Source organism: Acanthisitta chloris, unplaced genomic scaffold (genome assembly GCF_000695815.1).
Source record: "Acanthisitta chloris isolate BGI_N310 unplaced genomic scaffold, ASM69581v1 scaffold4561, whole genome shotgun sequence".
In the NCBI taxonomy this organism is placed as follows: Eukaryota; Metazoa; Chordata; class Aves; order Passeriformes; family Acanthisittidae; genus Acanthisitta; species Acanthisitta chloris.
This window is the reverse complement of record NW_008655423.1, coordinates 24,000-46,015: the sequence shown is the minus strand read 5'-3', so window position 1 is coordinate 46,015 and position 22,016 is coordinate 24,000. Positions and strand designations below refer to the sequence as shown.

The window sequence follows — 22,016 nt, the reverse complement described above, 5'->3', positions numbered from 1 at the left end:
AAACTCAGTGTGTTAACTTCCTGTGACTTGAGCGCCATAAGAAGTGAATCAATTTAATCATTGTTTTTATAAAGAGAAATAATGTATTTGAGGTGTAGGAAAAAGGTATTTACCCTTAACAGCTAATTGACTGAAATCTTGACAGGATTGGCAGCACCAGGCTTCTGTATATGCTTTTTGTTTTGAGAGAGCACTATTATAAGCAATGCTGTTTTCAAAGCTCTGAGCTTCTTGTGATTATCTGTATTTTAAAGGACTCTAAATTGGATTCTGACTGAGAATGCAAACTGTTATACCAGTGATAAAGTAATGGTCATGTATTCTTTAAAGATTCTCCTGATTTTTTTTCTAAAAGGTTAGATTTCGAGTAAATTATAATAAAGCTCAAAGGACTAGAGACAAAAATTAGTTAACAAACTCAATATAATTTGCTGGAAGCATTCCTGTTTTCCCAGTTCTCTGAACAGTACCATACATCCAACCATCATCAATTGGTTGCACATTGATGATATAATCACCATCCCTGAAGGAAACTTCATCTTCATCTTGAGCACTGTAGTCATACATAGCTCTGTATGTTCTCTGTTGAAGGAAAGAAAACAAGGCTGTAAAGGCTCAAGTCTAAACAGAGAGAGATTCCTTCTCTTTGCACGAAGAAGAGGAAAAGAGAAGGAAAAGAGAATAGAGGGAGAAATCACAAGTTATCTGTTGGAAAGGAGAAGTATCCTCTCCACCCTGTCAAATATACAGAGAATACAGCCCCTTGTTCTGAGTAGAAAAATAATTATTTTTGTTAACCTACACTGTCCAAAGGCCTCATGCCAACAGATTTCAAGACATTCACTACATCTTGAAATATTCCAACTGTTGTTTCATTAATTCCCTAGTAACAGTTCATTACATCCAGGCATGGCTAGCTGTGCTTCTGCTCCCTATTTGCATGATTCCCAGAGAGCTTCTCCTGTGTCTTCGCTAGAAAAAGAAGCACATGCTTCATCCAGGTCATTAACTTTGCCATCTCAATGAATATCCTTAATTTTATTAGGATTTTACCTCAAATTAAGAATTACTAATATATCATTCTCTAAAGAAAAAATTAGATGATTTCAAAAAGTCTGTAAAAAATAATTTTATAAATACCCATTTTTGCATATTCAGTTAAAATGTTCTGTTTTGAACATAGTCATATCATTAGCTAAGCCAAATTTCTCTACAATTCTGCCCACTGTAAGCCAAGATTTCTCTATTTTTCTAAATAGAGTATTTGTTTTCACTCATAACCAGTAAAATGCTATCATTTACTAGAATTCAAAGTGGATTTTCAAGCTCAGAGGGAACAGTCTCCCCTTATATCTTAACAAGAGAACAAAACTAGCTCATTTTAAAATTCCCAGCAGTACTTTCTTTTCCTTGCCCTGGCTCTCGACAGAAGTCAAGTGCAGTTCAAGCACCACTGATAATACTCAATTTCCCTTTCAGCAATTTTTGCTATGTTACCATATCTAGCTGAGTTTTTATGGTACAATGATTTAAAGAAAAAACCCCAAACAAAACAGCTAATGTTTGAGTTAAAGCCTAATACTATTGTCTGAACCTTTTAACAAACAACGAACTTTGTTCTGTTTCCCAGCTCAGGAAAACAGCTCTGGATTAGTTTTAGTCCATCTCATATACAGGTTTTTTGAGGATTTTTAAGGAAACTATTTTCTGAAAAGGTGGAGATTACTCCACACAGAGTGAGCAGACCATTTGTCACACATTAGAACTGTGGGATTATCTAATCCAAACACTTTATGGCAAATCATTATCATTGCTCCCAGGCTAGAAATACACTTTTTGTCTTGCTTCTGTCTTTATCATTGGTAGCACAGATTAAACAGCATGGGGAAATCAACTCCTTTTTAAACACTGCAGACCACATTTCCTGACAAGCCTACTCTGAACTGTATTTGAGTCTTGCTCTGTATAATTGTTCTGTGATGTGCCTTGTGATTTTGCTGCCCTACTAAGAGCAATTTTCAACCAGAGATATGTGCTTTCTTAGTGGTTTCTTTATGTCTTCTAAGTGTTCATGGAAGTTGATGAAAAAAAGCATATAGTGCATTGTTTATGCACTACATCACAGCAACTAATTGGGTGGGTCCTATCATCACAGAAAAATTCCTTAAAGATTCACAAATTGAAAAACTAGCAGTCAGAAGACCCTCTGCCTTTGAGAATCTCATTTTCCCCAACTATTTCACCTGGTCTCTCTACTGAGTCTTGAAACTACCTCCAAAAAAGAAGTGAAAAACTATGTTATTGCAAGAAGCTCAGCAGCAGTTAGCTCTTTAAACATTTTATTTCAGAAGAGGGTCCATTTAAGAAAAATGGTAGTAAGTCTACATTTGGCATAAGGCAGCAAATGGATTTTGCTCTGAGCCATGCTTGTATGTCTCCCTTAAATGGGCAAAGACTGAGGGAAGAGATTAAATTTTTTATTAAACTAACATAAAATTGGAAAAATAGAGAGTTTTTGCTCTTTCAGAAGGATGCTCACTCATCCTTCGAGCACCAGGGCAAAGAACATACTACTGCTGTCTCCTTGAAGGCAGCTTGACTACTGTGGTGGCACAGTTGTGAAGACCAGCCAGTAATTTCAAATTTTCAAAGAATTTATTAGGGCCCAAATTGCTGCTGAGAAACCTAAATTTACGGCCTTAACACCTAATTAGATGCTAAATGGCTGTCGGGAGAAATCTCCATAATAATCCTGTTAGCATTTAATACCTAATTATCACTGCAGAGTGTAGTCTGGGCTATATAATTGAGAATTACAATGCCTAAAGGATGCAAAATAGGGATTTTAAAAATGCATTTTAGTGAATTATTCCACTGTCAGTAGTGATTTTAGCAAGTACTGAGTACAAGGGGGTGTAAGAAAAGTTTGGAGTTTTGTAAAGCAGCCAAACACTCACTTATCTCCCACTCCTCGAAGGTCTATCTCACAGCTGCTACTCAGACAGAACAGTAAGTCCTGTGCATATGAAGAACTGAAGCATAGCTATTATACTCCCAGCTCTGCAGCCAGATCTGAGCTGACAGATGTATATTTCCACTTCATCCACCATTTGATAATTATTCTGTGGATGGCTCCTTGACAGGAGCAGTACCAGTTGCAATGTTCTTTGCATATAGCATCTATCAAGGAAAGCCAACTTGCAACATAGGTTTTGTTTTCCTACCACTTTTAGATATCTAAAGCTGTTTGAACACCTCCTGTCATTTTCCAAAGAGGCCAACAGCCTTCAAGAGTCTTTTACAAAACACTTTGTACTCTGAGCAACAATTTAATTCAGCCCATTATGCATTACTGCTCCGAGAAAGTAAGCAGAAGTTGAGAATCAGAAAATAATACAATTTATCTGGAAAAAAATCTACCTAAACATTGTGTTAGAATCATTTCTGATAGAAAATCCTGCTCAAAATTAAATAAACCAAATTGAAAATTTAGAAATTAGAAAATTTCTGTTTCTCAATATAGGAGACTGGTGGACATGATTATAAAATAAATTATAAAATAAACCTTACATGTCTTGGGGACTCTGATCTGAGAACAATACAACAAACCAGCTGAAAGCAGGAGGTTTACTGCAGCAGCTAAGTCTCCAATCATTCCTACCCTGGGATCTTCATCACTCTCATCCTGGAGGTGTCCTGGCCAAACTCAGGCACTTGTGGCTGGCTCTTGTCACCTTCTTTGCTTTTAGTTACATCTCAAAAAACACTTGTGCTTTGAGGTCACTATTTAGTCTCAGATTTCTTTCCTCCAGCCTCCTCCTACTCTTTCTTCTCCTTTTTCTTCCCTCTGCTACCAGCCAGGCAATGCTGCATCTCTGGCAGTACAGCTCCAAGCCCAGAACTGAACAGGCAGCTGAAAGCAATGAACCTAAACATTTTGTAAGTTTGTCAGATCTTCTATGGCATGTCCACACAACATTTTAAAAGCATCCCAGACTGTCATCAGTCTTCACTCTGCATAAATAACCACATCCAAACACATTGCCAACCAGGGGCCTCCCCCCAGCACATGCATAGAAAGTGACAGGTTTCTAGATGTATTTGAGATGTCTCTTTTGGAGAAGAATCATCACCTCAGGGTGATAAGATCATATTCTGTCTTCCTCACCAGACTGGCAAGTTAGCAGTCAGCACCAGACCAGCAGCCCTTGCTATCCTCCCTCTGGAAATGTTTAGGGTTTGTTATCTACAAGGAAATCCACTCAGTTTTTAACAGCAGCAAGATCTGTTCCAACCATGATATTTGCATTTTCTTTTTTCCCCATGATAAACAGCTATTATCACTTAAAAGGATGTCAAGTGACAAGATTCACAAAACGGATAAGAAATCCTGTTGAACTACACAAATTTTATTTCTAAAATCCTTTAACATCTCTCTCTTCCTTTTCTTATTACCTTCATGTTCCCAGTTCTGGAAGAAGAGACAAATAAATGATGATTGAAATATTGTTTCATCAGGTAAGTCACTGAGATGGAGACATATTGGAGAAACAGTAGTCATCTACCTGCCCACATAGCTGCAAAGGCTGCTAAGTCTTTTCAAGACTTGCAGGCAGCTCTGTCTGCTGGATTTGAAGGCTGCCTGTTTTGCTTCCCAAGGACTTGTAAATCTGGTAGCAAAGCCCAGGCTTCCAGGTCTCTCAGGTTTTGGACTCTGGCCCTTTTGGAAAGCAGCCAGATGCCCAAATGCCTTGCAATCCTTTTCTAAATTCATGGTTGATTCCAGTATCAGCTTTCCTGCAGGTGTGCAAAGAGTTTCTCAGGTTATTGACTCACTCAAAGCTGCAGGTATCTGGACCTCAGACTTTCCAGCAAGTTAGCACCCTAAGCCACAGGCAGGTGAAAGCACCCACACCTCACACAATGTCATGATCTTTACAATATAAAAAGTCACAGAGTTTCAGTCTTACAAAAAAATACAAATTTTAGGTAATCTTGCAAACGGCGTTTTTCAGCTTAGCAAGCTCTAAGTTTGGTTCACAATGAAATGTTTCTTCATCTCTAAAAACATTCACAGATGCAGTAAAAATACAACCATTCAAAACAGATTAAAATTCAAAATTACAAGTTAATATTTTTATGGTTAAAGGTGACTGGATCTGAACTATGAAACCTCTAGGCAGCTATATGAATATTGAGAAATATGGTAACCACTAAAACTGAACTTTATATATAAAGAGTTCAAATAGGAAAAAAAAGCTCAATTTCTTAAAAATCCCAGCTGAATACCCATTCAGCTCTCCTTCCATGGCCAGTTGCTTCTAAAATGAAGTATCCACTCTAGCTTTACATTCCCATCCACCACAATTAAGAACTTTGTGACGTGGCCATGGTTTCATGATAAAACTCCTTCTCAGTTGCCCATCAGTATAACTCAGTTTGAATCAGACACGAGCCAGTGCGTGACTGTTCTGTTGAATTAGAAAGGGCACACCAATCTGGAGTCTGAGCTAGCTTTATACAAGCAGAAATAAGTAATATGGATAGGCACAAAGCCTGCTAGTACAAAATCAGCAAGTCAAAAAAATTGAAACTAATTTAAACCAACAGGGTGATCTTAAGAGATCAGTATTTTTCATCCAGTGCTATGGCATGTCCACACACACAGAGCATGAATTCATCACAGAGCATAACATCAAAGTTCAGTCTGTGAAGTACTGTCCAAGCATTTACTATTTATTTTAAGTAAGCAAAAGATTCAGTTATTTCTCTGCCTTCTGGATATCATAAATGATTTTTTTAATGCATTCTGATGTAAAAGTTCTTACCACTGCCCATAAGTCACTTATATCTTTTTTACACATGAGGACTGTCACTCATGTTTAGGACTAGGAAAAATAGTTTCACTGTAAAACTCAAGGGGATCAATTGACTGATATTCAAGAGATTTCACAATAGCTGACGATGTTGCTTACCAAACAAAATTGTCCTTCAAATCCAATACTCACCAGATTTGCTGAATGAGGCTGTGAATGCATGGACCTCATGGATGACATACTGGTCTGGTGCATGTATCCATATCCTTGAGTTGGGCTTTGCTGGTATGCCCCAGGGAGAACAGGGGCTGTGTAGAAGAAATATGGATATGTTAATTAAGCTTTAAAAGTTTGCTTACCAAACAAAATTGTCCTTCAAATCCAATACTCACCAGATTTGCTGAATGAGGCTGTGAATGCATGGACCTCATGGATGACATACTGGTCTGGTGCATGTATCCATATCCTTGAGTTGGGCTTTGCTGGTATGCCCCAGGGAGAACAGGGGCTGTGTAGAAGAAATATGGATATGTTAATTAAGCTTTAAAAGTGTATCTAGCACTGGTATGCCCCAGGGAGAACAGGGGCTGTGTAAAAGAAATACAGATATGTTAATTAAGCTTTAAAAGCAGTCTGTATCTAGCAGTTTGTAGAAATTGGAGATTATTTGCATTGTCAATAACAATCCCTCCACATAAAATGGTTCAGAATGATTTCCATATACAACACAAGGCTTTTCATAGGTTGACTTCTACATAAATGCAGCTTAAGCTATCGTCATACATATCCACAAACAGTGTTTAGCTGGAGGGAAAAGCTTAACACACCATTACAAGGCTGACCATAAAAAGTTGTATGAAAGCTTGAGACACCACTAACTCAATTTTAATACTGACATAGGTGAAGCATTAAATAGATGTCCAATAAACTGCCATTTAAAAGGAAAGATTGATGAAAAAAGAAATATTTTGAAATGTTTCAGTAGAAATTCAGTAGAATTCTTCACTCATTGCAAACTAACTCTTATTTATTGGGCTATGAACAAGGGAGAATTGTGATTTACAGAAAGACACAGAAAAGTGAAAAAGTGACTTCATTCCCCATTGAAATTCTCAGTTATTCTGATTCCATCAACATTCTTAGTCAAACACAGAGAACAGTGCTTACTTAAATATTTCAAAGTCCACCTTTTTCATTATCTACCTTCTACCACTCAATTGTTCCATCTCTTTAATATATATTTTATTCACATAATTTTAACAATTATATTACTGTAACAATTCTGTATTTTAATCATTAATATATTGACTTCCATTGTACCAAGAGCTGTTGAAAGCATTAATACAACCAACAGGGAATGCCTATTGCTTACTAGGAAAGCATCAATGAACCTTCCCCATCTGCCCCAACACCTTACCTTGGCAACAGACAGAAACAGAGTGTTAAACATATGCTTGATCAAAAAACTGTGAGAAATAAGCCCAGCATAAATGACTACTCACTGTTTTCCTAGCAAGGCCAATAAGCATTTTTGAAGGAAAATTGAGAGACTGAAGTGGTTTTCAAAATCTGAAGATCTAAAGATTAAAAGTTTAGCCACTGCATATACATTCATGCTTTACAAGACTCTCATGCACTCTCAGAATAAAGACTTCTGGTTTGTATGGATGTTATTAGCCCAGACTCTCATGCACTCTCAGAATAAAGATTTCTGGTTTGTGTGGATGTTATTAGCCTCTCTCCACTATTATTTACCAGAATCTTACTAGTTCAACTGGAAATTCATTTATCTACACTGAAAAGAAACTTCATTTCTGCTGATAGTTCTTCAAGTGGTCCATTGAGCTGATATTCTATCTAACTCCTTGCCAAAATCTGTCTTTCATTTAAAGAGATTGAGCCTGTACAGCACACGAGTCAAAAATCTTCAAACATGGAGTCATTCAGCAGATCAACACTTTCTGAGATTGATCTCTTGAGCTTGCTGGGAAATAAGAACCACTTCTGGAGCAGCCATCACACACAGATTCACAAAGGAGTAAAGCTAATGTAGGATTTAGTGGGGTTTGCAATGCGTGGAAGGATCCAGGACTCATAAAATTAAAAAATACATGGGAAAAGTAGGAAACCCCATTTAAAAAAATTTTTTTACATGTAAGAAGTATTCACATTTAAACTAATAATATTCTGTTTGTCTCTGCTTCTTGAGTGATGAGGACAAGAAATGCATGTGAAAAGGGATTACTGAGAAAATGTTTGCTGAACTGCTTCAGAAAGAAAAGTCAATCTTGTGTTTTCAGCAAGTAATTTTACTGATCCTGCTCCTCCAACTAACAAAATCACTGATTTCAACAAAGGTTCTTCTTAAAATGTCCATTTAGTTTTAGTTAGCATATTCAAATGTGGTAAGTGTATAATTACAATTTGGGATGCTACTTTTTGCTCTACTATACGTGTAAAGTTAAGTGTATACTTCACTAGGGGTTTTTTTTTATTTGGAAAACATGTTTCAGACTATTGTAATTAATAGATTGTTTTGTTAAGTGGGTGAAATAAAAGTGATACACAATCAGATGCAGCACTGGAACATGACAAATAATGAATGTTTTATAAGTACATTCTAACAACATAAAAGTAGAAAGACATTTTAAAGCATCAGAGAATTGTTGCTCACTAACATGTTCACAGGATTACCATGCATTAAGTGAATAGTCCTAAATTCATCAAATAATATCTTTCAATGCTGCTACAAGCTATTTCTAAATGACCAGATGTGGCCCTTCATAAGAAAACAGAGAAAAACATAATTTAATCAAAGGTTCTGCAATCTAGCTGGAATTAATACATCTTGCTTAATTCACCACCAGCATCAGTACAGGACAGTTCATAGCAGCCAACAGAGTCTCATCTCCTCATACCAGCAGTAAAATGTGAGTTGAAAAGCTGAACTTTTTAATTTAACAGGAAGAGGAATCTTCAGCCAACAGTGGCCACTGCTCAGTAAGCACACAGGCTGCTCTGCAGTGACAAAGGTCTGGTGGCTTTTCCCTGGTCACTGGCAGAGACAGACACTCTGAGAGCCCCTTCCTTCTTCCTAAGAGAAACAGAGATGCTGGCAGGAACCTCTTTCTCTTGATTCCTTCTCCCCAAATCATGTTTTTCTCAATTCCTACCAATAATCCCTTGTCCACATAAGGCAGCAAGTCTACTGATGGTCAACTTCATTACAGCCTCCCATACCTCCTGCCCCTGTGACCAGTGACAGCAGCAGGGCTGACATGTGCTTTCCTCTTTAGCAATCAGTCTCTCATGAGCTGATGGAAACCATCAATCCACAGAAATAAAGCATTTCACCCAAAGCAGGAGAAATTTTGGGAAGAGTTAGAAAACAAGCATTAGAAAAAGATTCCATAAAAACAAAAAGAAGGAATTTCTAGCATTAGCTATGCTAATTATCTTCTAGTCCTTTATTTAAGTATCATGTATGTGAGCATACATATCAGCACATATTAGTGTTGAAGACAATTGAATAATTCCACGTGGGGTTTTTTCTTCCATTAAAAGAATACTGTATTAGGGCTGCAAAAAAGAATCATTATTTTTTAACAAGTTTTTACAAAAAATACTTAAGAAGCATCCAGATGCTTGTCTATTTGGAAGACAATTTGGGAGTCACATAAATAAGCTGAATACTGAAGAGACAAGAAATCTGAGCTGTGTTTCTGGTGACATACAGATAATTCAAGGTGAGATTAAATGATGCACAGAAAGAGTTTGACTTTTCCTCATCATCATCACCCATAGTTAACTGCAACCTTTTGACTCAGACTGAAGTATAAAGTTCTATAACATCATTGCAGCAGCAGCAAAAGCAAAGGTTTTAGTTAACCTAAGGGAAAAATAAAATACAGTGGTGGAATGTGAAATTCATTTAACTGAAGCCAGATTTATTGGTGAGGGAGCTGAGGGCTGCCCAATGCTCCCAGAAGTACAGGTGGATGTTTTTTCTTGTTGCATTAAGACTTTACCAGATGCATTCTGATGTATCAAAACTTACTTCTTTTTTTTTTTCTTTTCCCACTTACCAAGCAAGCCAGATAATTCATTTTAAATTATCCACTTGACGAAATTTACCATATATCTCTTACTATAACTTTAAAAGCTTCCCCAGAGAAAATGGAAAGGAAAATGAATGGTCATAAGGCAAACAAAGAGGAAGCATTCAAGAAAAAGAAGCAGCTGAAAGAATGATAGTGAGTATCAATGCTGCCACAGACAATGGGTCTGCAGAGCATGGACTCATCGGGACATGCTTTGAGAAGAACTGGGAAAGAAAAAGGTCAGATTGTGGCAACAGGAAAGGAACCATTAAGCAAGTATTGTATAACTACAAAGTTTAAAAAAGTGTTTATGCTAAAAATAAAAATAATTTCAAGGTTAGGTTCCAAGATCTATTGTATCAAAACCATACTGAAACTCTCTTTCATCCTTTTGTACAGCAGAACCATGGTAAAACCATGTATCCTCACTGCTAACTACCACACTTCTGCCATTTACTGCAACACATGCCATTTACTGGAACTGATATAAAATAACAATCCCTTCATTTACTCTCACAGACATTGTGCAGTTTAAAGCATTTATTTCACTTCCTATACTACCTCAATTCATGGTTACACTCCTAAGACTTTAGGGAAGCCACAATGAATTTTGCAACACTTTGTAATAACAACATGAGAGAGCACGAAGTAAAAAGATTATGATTATGATTAGTACATGCTTAATTCTAGTGTCTACAAGACTCTAGAAATGAAGCTGTAGATTTTCTGAGGGACACAAAAGCTGCAATAGAGCCAGAATAAAACATCACCATACATCTCTGTGTTACTGCCATTATGACTAGTTCCCCCAAAACAGATCAAGCTGCTTTATGGGAATCATTTGGCTCCACATATATTGAAGTACTTCCCGTTTCATTTTTCTGCTGCCTTATGTCCCACAGGTCACAACATCTAGAGCAGGCCTAATGGCCTCTCTTTTGAAAGCTTCCCCATAGCTTTCAGTTCCTTGTTGCTTTTGCCCTTTTGTCCCATGCAACAGAAGACATAGTGGTGGAATCACATGTGGGGACATGAAGACCTAGAGTACACTTCTGTGCCCAAATGGCACAACCCCCTTGACCACCTCCCAGTGCAAGTTACAAGAATACATAGTTAAGGAAATATAACCTGGGGAAATACAGGAAATACAGCTGTTATTGCTGTGTTGAAGCTGATGGGTAATAACAACTGATACTCTCCACAAAGAGTCACAGAGGTAACTTTGGTTACAAACTCTGGCTCAGTACTTTTAGTTTTCTATCACTTTCCCCAGATGCCAGCTGCTGCACCCCATCATTACCATATTTACAAATATTTGAAGAGACTTTTTTTGTTGGAAGAATCCTCTAGAAGTAACATAGTCCATCCCCCACATAGAACCCGGGTCTAATTTGCAGTTAGGTTGGGTTTCTTCAGGCCTTGTCCTGTCAATTTTTACTTTGAGGTGAAGATTTAACTACACCTCTTTGGGCAACCACAAACCTTCTAATTCATCCTGGTTACTTCCCATGCTGTGCACATTCCTGGACAAGCACTTGAGATGAGCTCAGCCCAGCATTACATTAATCATATAAGCACCTTGAGAAGCAGTTTTTAGGGAGAGATTTGAAGGAGGTTGACACATTAATTCTGCAGAATTTAGTTTTTAGGGAGAGATTTGAAGGAGGTTAACACATTAATTCTGCAGAAGTTTGCATCCTGCCTAAGCATAAACAGCAGCGTAAATGGAACATGATTGCTGTCAGGCAAGAATTTAATAAGAGTTTTAAAGAAGGCCTGTATCACAGGCTAATCAGACACAAGCATCTCAATGCTTTGACCACAAGAAAGGCAGGTTAGATATGATGAGGATAGGAAGTTAAAGACAAAGAAAAAAAAACAGAGAAGAAAAGTAACTTGACTGCTATGACAGATGAGCTTTTAGCAGGCTTTTAAAGATGGTGTTCTAAACATCATTCTGTGCTGAAGTTAAGACTGCTGGAAGAACTCACCAGGAGTCATGAGGTGATATGTCTCAAATAGGTTATAGGCAAGTCCATCCCTGATTCTCACTGCATACGTGGGGTTGATGCCTCACATGGGCTGAGACAATCTAACAGTCCTACCACCCTTTCCTTCCTCTCAGCTGGGCTGTTTTTCTGCTGGCTTGGTGAGCTAAGTCAGCTCAGGAAGGGATCAGACCAGTGACAGATGCAGTGCAAGGCTGGAGGTAGAACCAAGCACCCAAGGCCACAGAGAGCTAGATCAGCATGTTTGTCCCAAGGTATGCCCTCCCACCCCACAAGCACTTCACTTCTGTGCAAGCTCCCTCTGAGCTCAGACCACGAACAAGCTGAGCCTCTCCAGGTGTCTCAGCACGCAGCTCCAAACAAAGTCCCCCATGCACACAGGCAGGTGCTCCTGTGCGCTCGGATGTGGCACAACTACTGCCATCCTAGGCCTCCACAGAATTCAGCAAAAGTTAGAGTGGAAGTTGAGAGAAGATTGAGCCTAATGCAGCCAGCAAGAGCTGTTTACTTGACAGTAAAAACAGGTATCAGAGAACTTAAGAGACTTTAATGAATGTGCAAGGATTGCCCAGCGAGGTTGGTAAGAGGTACAGAACTCTGCAGCATCCCCATGGTACTGAGTGAGGGGGTGATCTTGAAAGGACACAATAAAAAAACAGCCAGAGGAGTATAGAAAACAAACTCAAGGATACAAATATGTTCGATACAGATAGCATTTAGAAACCCTCATTAATCATTTTACAGTGCAGAACTGATTGACAAGAATGCTCCTGTCCCAAACTGCGATGAAATTTTTTTTTTAAATCCCAAAGGTTCATATAAATACTGTCCCAAACTGCGATGAAATTTTTTTTACAATCCCAAAGGTTCATAGAAATAGAATTTTTTTTAGGTGGGTAAAGCAACAATTTGATGCAAATAATTTCAAAATGCCTATGTTTAATTTTTATCATTTTCAATCTTTCTTATAATTTATATGGCTCTTCAAAATTAAACATACTTCAATGTAAAGCTGGATTGTTTGTTTTACAAATGACAAGCTATAACCTTAACAATCTAAAACTTCAGAAATTGGGAGATTTTGGCATGGAGACGTTAATCATAAGTGATCCATTCCTATAAAAAAAAGTTTGGCCTTAAATTGCTATTTTCTGATGAACAACATTGACGTTAATCATAAGTGATCCATTCCTATTAAAAAAAGTTTGGCCCTAAATTGCGATTTTCTGATGAACAACATTCAAAAATTCCCAGTCATCTCTAAAATTAAATTGCTCAGACTAAAGTTTTCAAATAAGCCAGAAGATTGAAAAACACATTCTAAACTGATTATAACTCTTATCTGATACAGAGTTTTGATACTTTCTAATCAGAAAGAATAGCACAGCCCAGTCAGATTTAGTGGGAATAGTTCAGACTGCGTAAGCATACAAAAAGCACTAACCTGAAGACTGCAGATGGTGAGACCTGATACAGAACAGTGCTGTTTTTAGAACAGTAGAAAACATCATGGTAAGGCATCTTGGCATTTTTTCTTGTAACAGTAATTTTCTCTTCATCTCTTTTATTTTTATTTTTTTCCCCCGTCTTTTCCTGGTTCTTTACTCGTCAGTCAGCCAACTTTCCTGGATGTCTGAGCTACCAGGCTGGTTGCTCTCAGTGGTGCTGTCAAAAGCAGCAGTCTGTCTGCATACTATCCATTACAGGAGTCAGTATTAGTTAGGAAACTGGAATATCAAACCCAGATATAATTAGGTTGTTGAAATAACAACCTGGAAGTATGGCCTAATTCACACAGGATGTTAATAAATATCTGCCAGGCTACTGACCTCATTACAACTGAAGCTCTGAACTACTTGGAGTCAGTGGCAAATTCAGAACATTACAAGCTTAGGAAGTTTCCATAACCTAAATTCTAAAGATGTAAGAAATCAACCATGCCATTTTCAAATACTTAAAGAACAATGAAGTGGTCAACAAGATTATCTTGTATTTAAAATAACTAACATTAATTATTAATGATACAAAAAAATCTAAATGTCTCTACTCTCAAGACTACTTACTGACATACTACGATATATAAAATTAAACAGTTTAAACTAAACTTCATTAGTGTATGATTAGACTAAGATTGTTGTGAGCATCATTATTTTATAACACCATTTTATCATCTAATAATAATTAAGACTAACAATATGTATCCACCATGTAAACTGAAGTATATTATTATAGGAAATAGAGAATCATGCAATTATTACTCTTACCACCATGTAAACTGAAGTATATTATTACAGGAAATACAGAATCATGCAATTATTCTTCTTCAAAGCAATTTCAACATAAGAAATTAAAATTTGATTTTGAATGAAATTACAATAGAAGATCTCACATAACTGTTTAGCAAACATCAAAGAAAATGAAGAAATTTTGAAAGGAACAACCAGAAGAATGTCTGATGCACTCATGACATATGTAATCCTGTGTTTTATTTGTAGTTTCCTTTTAGGCAAGAACTATCTCATATATCAGTCCAAAGTTCCTGATTTGTATGAACAGGCACTGTCACTGATAATAGTTACATTGCTCTTTGTTATATAAGTCCATCATAAATCCAATAGCAGATGGAGTGGGAATTTGAGAAGTACTAGCCAGAACAGTGGTGGAAGAACAATTGTCAACCTCTCTGTCGAATACATCATGGTCTATGTGTCTGGTGATTCAGACCTTACTCTTAATTCTTCATGTTTGGGGAATGGTGACTGCATCAATTCCATTATATTCTTTTACAGGGCATACTATTTCCTGAGGTCCATTCTGGCCTCTCTGAGGGTTCTGAATCTTTGTGCTCCAAAAAGCCAGTCTTTCATGGACAATTTTTTCCTTTAAAGTAATATGGCTTTCATTTCCCTTCAAAGGAACTGCACAAAAGTGATCTATTCAGAGAAAGCCCAGGCTAGCACAGTCTCTGGAAGCCAGGGCTGCAAGCAGATATTAAATGTCACAGTCTAGAGAAAAATGAAAGGAACCCAGGTTGTCCTGTTTTCTACAGTTAACAAAGAAAGATGACATTCAAGAGGACATTTACCCTCTTTTTTAAAGGACAATAACACGGGGAATACTTTTGCCAGGAAGTGCTTGTGGATACTCCTTAGAGCATCATTTCTACTGAGAACCAGGGATTGGAGGATACTGAATCACAGCTCAAAAGCCTTTGTGATCATTGACACATTACTGTCAGAGTCGTAAAGTATTAAATACACATAATCTAGTGCTCTGCCCACTGAAGAGTAGAAGAAGCCAAATCTCAAACAACTCCTAGAGTTCCTGCCTGTGTCTGACTGTGGAGCAGTGAGGTGGTAAGAGCCTCATAGCCTGCAAAAAGCAAAAGCCAGTCCTGTTCTGGCAGATCAGACAGTTCTGATGATCAGAAAATGCCATCAGCTTCCCCAAACTGCCTTTGGAATGGCCATTTAGGACATCAAGACCACAAACACTCAGAGGAACTGATTTGATAAATGCAATTCCATAGCAGCCCCTTCAAACAAAAGCTTTTTCACATGAAAGCTAAAGCTGTTTGTCATAAAATAGGGTGTTAAATGATCTCTCAGGAAATTCAGTAAGTAAAATATTTCTAAAGGTTATCAGCCTTTAAAAATATAGGAAGAGGCTGTTTGTAATATTCACTCATACTCACATGTTCTTGTGGGTTTTGCTAAAAAAGACAGGATAAAATGAAGTGAACACAACACAAAATTACAATTTAGAATAAATTATAATTATTGTCTTCATTCAACTTCTATGAAGGGATTTGAAAACTTTTTTGAATTCTATATCTGACATTTAGGACTTAATGGGCAGTTACAACAATCTACTCCACTTGCAATTTAGTTCACTTAAAATACAAACCATTTTTTCCCCTTCCAGATCCCACTGACAAATTCTTACTACAGCACTGTAAAAAGAAAACTGCTTCAACTACTTGGCATCTAACCCTAAAACTAGAGTCCTGTTTCTCCCCAGTTTTGAATCCTAAAATGTAATTTTAGGGTTATTATGATGAACACAGAATATTCTAAACCAGTTAAATGCAGTGCAACTGACAAAAAAATCTGTTTTGAATATTCTACTACAAAATCTTTTCTAGATGTTTAATTCACTCACTTTCCTCATGAAAGCAGATTTAATACATTAAATACTCTGTTGCAAACTGAAGACAAAAGAATTACTAACAGGGGCTACACAGGCTATATTGTGTTTTAGGAATTGTTCTAGTAGTGTGAATATAAAAGGACTTATCCCATTCATTTTGTTCAACACCCCTATGAATATTACCTTGGAATTAGTCTTCAATGGTAGCTGTACAGTCCAAAGAGTTTCACCTATGTGTCTATTAACAGCTGGTATACCATGATACTCGTACACATCCCCATTTCCCCCACTGGTATTGTGCTTGGGACATAACCAAATCACAGTCATCCTGCTCTGAATATGAATTGCAGTCAGGATTTGGTGTCACAAACAAACCTCACCACCAGCTGACTTTTTTGCCTGACATTCAACCTAAGCTGCAGCATGTCTCAGCTGAAAAAACAGTACAATCTGCCTTTTCTTTCTTTGCACACCAGACCATGTTATTTTATTTATGAAGGCACAAATGTCTTCAAGCCACCCTGAGTCATCCTCTGTCCTAGTGGGGCCATGGTGTACTAGAGGAAACTGCAACACCTAGTGAAATTGTGAATAGACAGGGTCTTGCTCTAGGCTTCCTCACAAAAGAAAATAGTAAAATGAAGGTTATGTTAACATGTTACATTATCCACACACCTTCAATTATAGTTTGAATTCATGTATATTTGCTGAACTCAACTGCTGTCCTTGTGCATTAGAGAAAGAAGCTACAAATTCTTAGAATGGCAGAGCTTAGCAACTGAATATGAATGCAAAGAAGGGTGAAGGATTCCTGCCCTGTATTCCTGCCAGCTGCACCTGGAGATGGAAGATAGATCTCTCTATCACAATATAAAGAGCAGTCAAGTATTAATCTCTCTTTTTTGATTTTACCTGTCTTTTACCGATGGTGATTTTTTCCAAACTCAAAGCCAGAGAGGGTTTTAGAAAAAATAATGGGAAGGATAGAGCAAGGAAGGAAATCAAATCCAGCTTCCTCTCCTCTTCTTCTTCTATCTGCTGGTACAGAAGAAGATAATTACCACTATCCCAATGTAAGGAGACTCCCTGGCCCACATACCAGTGAGCATCTCTGCAATTCCAGTGCATGAAATGAAGAGGTTTCTTCTCCATTTCATCTGACTAGTTTGTCTTCTGAGCAGACTAACCAGGAACAGAAGCAGCAACAGAGTTCCTTATCCCAGGATTTCCTGTGGTACATATCAGTGGGCATCAAAGCCTCAGACAAATCCTACAAATAACCATTTTAAATACAGACTCATAGATATTGGTGTGTGCTAGGGGGAGAGGAGACATCCCTGAAATTAACACTTAAAACATCAGTGTTGTGCTGAGGAAGAAAATCCCTCTCCATGAGCTCGTACACAGCACTAGTGATCACAACAGTACATGAAGTACACATTTGCTATTTTCAGGGTTGTGTTCACACTGCACTTCAAACAGCAGTTCTTCTAATGGCCTACAACACATTCCTGTCTCAGTGAGAATGGAGAAAGAGAACCCCCAGAGTCTCAAGAAAGGGAAGAGAGCATGCCCAGCTGCTCTGGAGCCTTTCTTCTTCAGCAGGCTCATATTGCACAAGGAGAACACATCACCAGGGAGAGAGATGAAAGGACTTATTGTTTCTCATTGATATAACTTCCACTCCAAGCTATATAAAGACTTCAAAACTTCAAGTACCCATATGCCATGGGAAGATACTGCAGTATTGTGCTTTCTGCAGTCTTCATAGACTTTGGAGTCAAATTGCCAGCAATGCCCATTTGCCATATTTATTCCTCAGAGGTTGTTTGCACCAATCTTTTCTGGATTTCTTTTTTGCATCAATGAAGTATCTAACACAAATTCTCAGTTTTTGCATAGCAATCTACAGGTTACTTTGAAGGTTGGCAACAAAAATTAAGAGGCTAGAAGGATATAGCAGAATTTCATGGTTTCTTGAAATTTGTGTGTCTGATTGCCAGTGTGGGTAAAAGCAGGTAGTTTCTCAGGCACAGTGAGAGAGCTGAGTGTTAGCAGCAGACCCTTTTCATTAGAATACAGAACAAAAGACCTTAAACCTCAGATCAAGGCCTCTCTATGGTAATTCTACTACTTGCCTGGTGGCAGCAGGCAAAATTAATCTGAAGAACTTGGGCAGAAGGAGACAAGTGTAAATAGCACACATGCAGCCAAACAGCAACACAATGGCTCCAATCAAATACATAAAATATCAGCACTCATTTTTAAAATACAACAAAATGCACTTGAAATTTCCCCTCCATAACATGAGCTTTTGGGAGAACATGGAGCCTAATTTGTCTCCTACAGACTGATGTCTATATAGCTTTTCAGACAATATGATGACTTAGAAAATAACCAAGAAATCATGTTTTTTCCCCATCAGAATAACAATATATCCATAACCAAAAATGAACTGATACTTGCCTCTTATTTTTCTCCATCTACAGACTACAAACAATTTAAAATAAGGATAAAGGATCACTTTACTATACTGAAAAATTCTGAACATATGGTAAGGAAAAAATGTATATGTCTTGTCTGCATGCTGATGCACACCAAATAAACTAAATGTAAAGAGGAAAGAGACAAAAAAAAGGAAGAGTTAAAAGCAAAAGAGGAGAAAATCAACCTTGAGGGTTTCAACTAGAAAGAGAAAAGGATGTATCAAGGACCAAAAAGTTAAATTCAACTATTGTAGGAAGTTCATTGCAATCACTTCAAATTAGAAACCTTCAGACTGAAGCCAAAACTTGGTAACATTAAATAAAAACCTGCTTATTTAAATTAAAGAAAAACAGGAGAGTGTAAACAGAAAGTCCTACAAAGATATAATATGTTGAAACATAATTAAAATAAAAATGGAGAGAATGAAAAATAGAAAGTAGAATGAAAACATTCTGCAACTGAAACAGGATTGAAGGAAAGCTGCATAAAAGGACTTCAATAACCAAACCAAAACAGGAACACTAAGCAAAACACTTGCACTGAAATATAATGAAAACAAAATATGCACACAAACTGTTGCACAAAAGAGAGAAAGAAAATTAATAAATAACAGAAATTAAAATAACAGTGATGCTCTTTACTGCAGATGGGTCTTCTCATTCCATATACACTAAGGGGAATTCTTCACCTCAAAATGAGTCCAAATAATCTCAGAAGAGAAGTGATGAAAATGGTAGCCCTAGTAGCAGTGCCAGGGCTTATCTGCTATCATCTGCTCAGTCCCCAGGACTCTCTGTTCTAGCAGCAAACAAATGTGTGCACTTTCTGCCATCATGTCAAAGCCTGGAATTTGTTCCAGTGGTAGCTGAGTGATCCTCATAGGCACTAGGTCAACTCCCTTAAGGACAAGTTTCTGTACTTCCAAAGACTTAAATTGTTTGACATTTTAGTCCTAAACTAGAATTTCCTCTGGCTGTAGTATTTTGGTTTTTCGCTTACGACAAACAATGGGTCTGAAGATAAATATTAATTAAGCCCAAATGTTATAGCCTTCACTTCATCTTGCCACTCTTTGTCTATACCTGCACACACACAGCAGCTGAGCAACTGAGCTTAGTTTCTGTCATTACCACTGGATCCTGTACCACAAATCCATGTATGTATCTTCTGTCATCCCACATCTTAACACTCGAAGGTTAAAAAGTCCTTTCCCCTCCTCAGTCTCCAGGAATGGAACTACTGTGAAGAATGCATTTAGAAAGTGTTCTAAAATAACAAACCTTTCAAAAGAAGGTCTCCAATATTGCAAATTTGTGCTACTTTCAAGCATTTTTACTCTGCCCTTTGGGGGAATGGAACTAAACAAAACAGTCTTCAGCTGTGAGGGTGTGAGCTAAAAGCCATTTTCACTTACTGAAGTAAGTTACTAGCGAAAGACAGTAGATTCATTTTATATGGAGACTTTCAAATAGGAGAAAATACCTTTCTAAAAATACATGCTTTAGCACAACTTCTGAGAATCACTGGAGAGACCACGAATACAAGAAGTACAATCAGGTGATACCTGTGTTGCTTTTTGTCATCAGACCCCAAAAACTCCATAACTGTGTGTAAATGGGAGTTAGATGTAGAAGTAATTCATCTTCTTCCTGGAATAGATGGCTGAAATACAAATACAACTGTCCAAAATGTAGAAGTAATTCATCTTCTTCCTGGAACAGATGGCTGAAATACAAATACAGCTGTCCAAAACAGCGAAAGACTGGAAGAGGTGTTGAGGCATATGAACTGAATCATCTTCTCCTGGGACCTGAATACAAACTAGCAGAATGGGACTTTACTGTTAGGGAAGTAAGGGAAGCAAGAGAGTGAGTGTGAAAAGATTTCAAAGAAAACCAGTGCACAAGACTGCAGTGAAAATCAGGACAGACAGAAAATTAAAGTCAAAGAGAAACCCCAAAACACCACAGCTGAGATATTTGTCAGACACAACGCTGTCTAGAAAGACCTGAATTGAAAGCAAAGGAACTTTGCTGCCTTTTTTCCTACAGTGTTCTGTGGAGAAAAAAACTTCCTATTCTGTCTTCACCAACAAAAGTAAATCTGACATCCATATATCTCATCTTCTCCTTCTGAATAAAATAGTCTGAAAAACCTTCTCAAAAGTGAAGGAATAGTTCCATGCCTGAGAAGTCGCAAAATCAGGATTAAAAGCAGGACTGAAAGAGAGAAATCATCAGCTTCTGTTCCTCTTTAGCCAAGCTGAAAATAACTACTTGAAAAACTGCTGACAATTTTACAAAAAATTGTGGCACACAAGTGTTTTGGGGAAGTGCTACAGAATGGCTTGCCAGTAAAATGGTACTTAGTTAGGGCAGTAACTGATTACAAAGGATTTAGACAGACTGAGAAGCTCTACTGCAACACCTTCTATCCAACATGGCCAAAAAACCCTCAGTGATGCCATGAACTCAGCCTTGCAACACACTCACAGGGAGAAGCTGTAAAACACAAAGCTGAAAAGTAATTTCAAAAAGAACATTGAAACAAAAGTTCATGACCTGCATCAGGCTCCCTGCAAGGTCTTAACAATTGTTTCCTATCCAGTTTTATCTGCAATACACTAAAAGGGAGAACAGGGATTTTCCTGGGCTTACATCATGCAAACATCTACCAATTTTGTAGAGAAAGAGCCCTGAGAGGCACACTTGGCTCAGCTCATCATCATCACCTAAAACAGTGGTCAGGGAATCAAACAGGAAGAAGCAATTCTAGTGAAAAATAATAGTAGCCTCCCTGTGATGCTGTTACTGAAATTCCCCAAAGACAAGAGAGAGTTATTTAGATCTCAGTAAGGCCTTTAACATCTGGTATAAAGTCAGGGACGCAGCTAAGGGCTGGGAAGAGGTAGTTAAGAACAACTCCATCAGCAGTGGAAGACTTGAATTGTGGGTCAAAGATCAGTAAAGATATCTAGAATAAATCAGCAATTAAACAATATGAATCTGAAAGATTATGAGACAAGGCCAAAAACACTCAAAGACTGTAAAATTGGTTACAAGTCTCCAACTGTCTGTCATGTTGGCACACCATCAGACTGAACAACTGCCACTGAGAAACACTGCTAGATCTAAAAGTACAAACTGCTTGAGAACCAGTCATGAAATCCCAGCAGAAGGGAATTTGTTCTTATTCCCTGTGGTATGCCATAAGAAATACTGTTAAAAGGTCAAGGGCAAACTCAACTTGTGGTTATGCACTAAATGACATTTTGGATAGGACACTGCCATAAAAGGTATTTCTGACCAAAGATACTATATTCTGCCATTGATTTCTGAGTGTGTTCACAGAAACAGCACTTCCTTGCAAATCGTTAGGATTAAGTCAAATTACTTAGCTCTGGCTTTTATTTCTCTGCTGCAATGGGAACTCTCTGCAAGTGCTCAAACCCTGGC

At 37.6% G+C, this 22,016-nt stretch overlaps 1 protein-coding gene across 1 annotated transcript in view; it reads right to left on the bottom strand.

Annotated features, from left to right (window-relative positions):
• Positions 1-405: 405 nt before the first annotated feature.
• NEBL (nebulette) overlaps positions 406-22,016 on the bottom strand; it is a gene marked incomplete at its 5' end in the record, with an annotated part of 44,954 nt that continues 23,343 nt past the window's right edge. Inside the window, 2 exon segments of the mRNA XM_009083893.1 lie at positions 406-582; positions 6,209-6,324. Coding sequence (XP_009082141.1) covers positions 406-582; positions 6,209-6,324 — 293 coding nt within the window.